The 5,390-nt window shown below is 43.7% G+C and overlaps 1 protein-coding gene across 1 annotated transcript; it reads left to right on the top strand.

Annotated features, from left to right (window-relative positions):
- Positions 1-410: 410 nt before the first annotated feature.
- Positions 411-2,529, top strand: LOC311226744 (gap junction delta-4 protein-like; the record flags this gene model as incomplete). The annotated part of the gene is made up of 2 exons (XM_084312154.1): positions 411-465; positions 1,385-2,529. 2 exons carry the CDS (start codon positions 411-413, stop codon positions 2,527-2,529), a joined length of 1,200 nt encoding a protein of 399 aa, XP_084168280.1.
- Between the last annotated feature and the right edge of the window lie 2,861 nt (positions 2,530-5,390).

Below are 5,390 nucleotides of genomic sequence, written 5' to 3'. Positions count from 1 at the left end.
CAAGAAGAAGACCTAACATTACTGGAGAACAGTGGGACAAGAAGGAGACATACTGGAGAACAGTGGTACAAGAAGAAGACCTAACATTACTGGAGAACAGTGGGACAAGAAGGAGACATACTGGAGAACAGTGGTACAAGAAGAAGACCTAACATTACTGGAGAACAGTGGGACAAGAAGGAGATATAACATTACTGGAGAACAGTGGTACAAGAAGAAGACCTAACATTACTGGAGAACAGTGGGACAAGAAGGAGATATAACATTACTGGAGAACAGTGGGACAAGAAGGAGACGACATTACTGGACAATCTCCTGAATTTGGGATCTGGAGTCTCAACGGGGCATTCATGGAGTGTTTCTCCTCTCAGGTTGAGTTCTATGGGCTGAGGTTTTGAGCAATGAGAAAGATGGCAGCAGTGGATATCCTCGTCATCACCATCAGTCACAACATCTCCTTTGTGGGTACGTGCTTCACTGTTGCAATTGAGTGCTTAAGAACTCGTATACAGTAAATAAGTGTTACTACTGTATAGTAGGATTGTTATATTGTTGAACCAGATTGAACCAGAATGAATCAGCCAATTTGATGTGGAAAATGCCTTCCTGTCTTTAAAACCCCTCATTTAAAGGGATATTTCACTTTAGTTAAACTCGTCTTACTTCTATGTAAAGTCATCTATAAGTAAACTAGTGACCATTGCTCTCCCTTTCGTGTGCTGTCAACACCACCATTCCTCCCAGGTGTCAGGCTCCTCATTCACTTCCATTAATTTTAGGGACCTAGTCTAATTATCATACTTCTAAAGTATAAACAAACTACTGCTGTGCACATGTTTTAATTTTTAATTTATTAACTTTGAAAAACAAAAGCAGATCTGTTCAATTTGTTTTAGGTTTGGGTGTGCTGTGTATCTTTTTCTTGCATGGAATGTTCGGGGAGTGGTTACCATGGTTACGTGCTACCTTGCTGGAAGAAAGAGTCTAAACTATTCTGTGAAGAGTTGACAGTTGGTCAAACTACACCTCAAGAGACAAGTAGTTCCTATACTCACAATAAAAAGAATGGTAACATTAGCTCCAAAAAACAAGTACATTTGACTCCGTACATTTTAAAATATATTATACAGAATAGTATTGCTGTATTGTTTGTTTAAATTCAGAGGTACAATATTTAGACTAAGTCCTCAAAATGAATGGACGTGAATGAGTAACCTGACACCTGGGAGGAATGGTGGCGTTGACAGCAGACGACAGGGACAGCAGTGGTCACTAGCTTACTTGTAGATTACTTTAGATCGAGGTAATTTATAGATAGATAGATTTTTTACAAGTTCTAACGTGAACTGTCGCTTTAATGTCTCTTGACCCTTGACCTTCACAGGAAAGGCGTGGTGGGTGCTGACTGTGGGCCTGCGCCTTGTCGTCATCCTGCTCGCCGGCTTCAGCCTCTTCAGTGACGAGCAGGAGCGCTTCATCTGCAACACCATCCAGCCGGGCTGCTCCAACGTGTGCTTCGACCTGTTCGCTCCCCTCTCCCTCCTCCGCCTCTGGCTGCTGCAGCTCGTCCTCCTCTGTCTTCCTCACGTGATCTTCGGAACGTACGTCACGCATAAGGTTTTGTCTACTCACGGTTTCGGAGCCTCCTACTGCCACCGAAGTGAGGGAGGTTCTTGTTCCACACGCAAGACCTCGAGTTCCTCAAGGGAGACCTCCCTCCACAAACCCCCTCTCCGTGACCTCCTCCCAGCGGAGTGGCAGACACCGACCTTCCACTGCGCCTACTTCCTGGTTGTGATCATGCGCATCCTGCTGGAGGTGTTCTTCGCGGCGGGCCAGTTCCTCCTCTTCGGTCTGTCCGTGCCGCGGAGCTTCCTGTGCTACGAGGCGCCCTGCTTCTCCGGGGTCCAGTGCTACACCTCCAGGCCGACCGAGAAGACCCTGATGCTCAACTTCATGCTCGGCGTCGCCGCCTTGTCCGTCCTGCTGAGCGCGGTCGACCTGGTGACCTCTGTGAAGACGATGGTGAGACGGAGGAGGAAGAGGGACAGGCTGGTGGAGGAGATGAGTAGAGGGGAACAGAGCAGCGTGTTCACCAGCACCAGCGGCGGGGAGGACACCGACGTCCTTCTGACCAAGAGAGCCGTCGCCGGCGGACACTTAAAGAAGAACGACGTCAGAAACGGCAAAGTCCCCACTGACGGTGTGCCGTATGATGTCACGTGTGATGTCGCTGCCCAGGCTAAGTCAAACGGTGGGACCGACATTAATAAGGCTATTAATGGGAGGAGGAGGAGCTCTGAATGCAGAGACGCCAAGGCGGAGGTGCCTCGCTCGCCCCCCGCCACGGGGACGCCGGTTCCCAGCCACTTTGTTCTCCACAGCCACCTCAAGCCACCGCTGTCCCCGCGACAGGACACGCCCACGCCAGGTGGCCCCAGAAGAGGTGGCCAGGACGCCCCGGGGGGCACAGGCTCCGGGCATCAGTCCGACAGCAGCGAGGCCCGAGACAGGAGGGCTTGGGTGTGACAACTGCAACTGGGTCGTGTCGTCGAGATGCGGAATTCTGTGCCATGATTTGAATTGTTCAAAATACCATGACATTGACTATATAATAACATTAGGCAGAGACTGGCTGTGGATGGTGCTAAGTGCTACATGTCATCAGGGTGTGAAGGATCTCCTTCAGAACTTCCTGATTTGGTTGTCTTACTGCCTTTATATATAGGATTTAGCGTTATGATAAGATATCCACCATTTGGAACATTTGTTCTTACAAAATGGCTGCTGTCATGAAAGGAAACCATATTTGATTGAGATATCTCATTTGCACATCCCAATAACTTTGTTTACAAAATAGTAGCATTTTATGGGGTGAAATCCTCCATAAACAATGACCCTTCTCCCCCCCATAGGTTATTGTATTTTGGAACGAGATGCTTCATAATGTAGGTTTTCTTGCTGCTTATTCGGTGAAGCACACATAGGGACCACAACACCATGTGCTGCACACTCTTGACTGAGACATAATTTCATGGAGCCATAATTAACACAATACAAGGATTTAATGTCCCAGATGACATCATTGGTGGCCATATTCAAACTTATTTATTCAATAACTGTCAATTGTCAGCATTGTTGGTGAAGTGCACCTTTAAGTGGAAAAATGCAAGACATTTTAACAGCGTAATCTCTGAAAGCAATCGAAAAGACGTTGAATCTATTCTTTAAATGGTTCCTCATTCAATTTCACTTGAAGATAGATATTAAGTATGCCATGGATTAATTCATATGTAGAAGTGTACGCTACAAAGGTAAAATGGCAGCACTACAACCGCTACCTCACTGCAGGCAGGCTGACCTTGGTGGAACCATTAGCTCGATCACTCAGCTGTTGTCTATACCTTCTTTGGGTCTAGTCACAACAGACACCCTGACTTGACCTCCCGTGAGCCAGCCGTGACCTTGACCTGGCTTATGACAAGCTAGAGTTCAGACAAGGCTAAAACCTGCTAACAGAGCCCTAGCATTGTGATGCTAACATTAGCCCAGCATGCTAACTTAGCTGGTGTGCGCTCTTCTTTCTGTGGAATGCAACGCACTTCTGAGACAATGACACTTATAGTTATTTGTTTTGTACTGAACAAAGTTAAACATTGTGGTGATCAGGGATTCCATACTTATACATAACTCTACTATGATTCATGTGTGTGTCCTCTGTGTCGGACTATGTTTCTGGTGTTTGGGGTTTTCATGAACATACAAGTTGCAACACTGTGCATCACAGCTCTATTCGATCCATAAAACAGTGTTGGCCATTAGTGAAGATATTGGATGGGAACCTCCTGTCTGGCTGACCAGACCCTCACGTTTATTAATTTATAATTTATTTATTTTATTCATATTTTATCATGTTCTTTTTTTCTTCTTTTATGCTTATATTTTTTATTATCATATTTGTATTGTAATTGATATTACCCTGCCTGTAACCCCCACCCCAGTGCTGCTATGACCCATGACTTTCCCCAAGGGTATTACAGTTTTTCTCAATTGCTTTGGTGCATTTCTCTGATCAGAATTATAGTTCTCATAACTGTTAGTTCAACCTCCACAACATTTTGTCATTTGTGCACATCATAGTAGCAGTTTCTCATTCCTCCGAACAAATTGCAAATGCTTTTGGACATGCATCAATTGCTTTCATACAATTCTCTGCTGTTTTATAACATCATTTGCTTATGTCATGTCAGTAAAGATTAACTATACTTATGACTGCTGAATAGTCATTCCCTATAAAACTAATAGTCCTCATTTCATTGCTTGAGTCATTACATACAAACATTTTGAACTAGTTGTCAAAATCTGTCAATCACGGCCTCACAATGGCTGAGGCTGGTCAATTGACAGAGTGCATTGAAATGCGCATGAAACAATTGTAGTACTATGTGCCATTTGACCGGAGCGACAGAGTGAAGGAGATCCGTTGCCAGTATGTATAGGTAAAACATTTATGTGTTCTATGCATACTCTAATGTTCAGTGCTGTAAACTGGTTACTTTGTGTAGTGCCATGCAGTACACTTACATGACAGTTCATACTGTACAATATGTTGTCCAAAATGCATTATGTTACACAGGAATAGTTTTTATAGTTTTTCTCTCTCTCTCTCTTCTGGGATAAAGCGGGAACCGCTGCACACATTATACATTGATGAGGCTGGTTTCAATCTGGCAAAAGGTAGAAGGCGTGGAAGAAATCACATTGGACAGAGAGCAACCATTGATGTCTCAGACCAACAAGGAGGGAATATTACAATGTGTACAGTGTGTACAGTAATGTGTAACTGTAGATTTCAAATGGCTGTGCAAATAGTGTTTAGTGCTGTCTTGAGCATTTTCAGGTAGTGTCACCAAGATCTGACTTTTTTGCATTGGAAAACACTTACAGAGTGATCTGTCATAATGAAAACATGACAAAGCCATTTGACTATCTTGTTCATAAACAATGGTGTCAGGACTTTTCATTTTGATGACACTGACACTTTCATTGACATGAATACTTGCTTTTGAAGAAGGAACTATCCATTTTGAGCAAGTGACACGCTTTTGCAGGTTATCAACTAGGTTTTGCAGTTTGTACTAATTGTTTTGAGAAACGCACTAACTGTTGTGCAAATGTAAATAGTGATGTGAGAAATGCACCAAAGCGACTGAGAAAAACTGTAATAAAAGTAAAATTGTATCTTAAACATCAGACATAAATGTCAAAGGCTTTGGAATAGACTTGTGAAGATGTCTGATCAGAGACTCACTAAAAAGATATTTAATTGATTGGGACATTTCGTATGGTCATCCCTGGGCTAACGAGTTGAAATCATAATTTTATTTGTC

Source organism: Notolepis coatsorum (genome assembly GCF_963971535.1).
Source record: "Notolepis coatsorum genome assembly, chromosome: 4".
Taxonomy (NCBI): domain Eukaryota; kingdom Metazoa; phylum Chordata; class Actinopteri; order Aulopiformes; family Paralepididae; genus Notolepis; species Notolepis coatsorum.
This window is presented reverse-complemented; position numbering and strand designations above follow the sequence as displayed.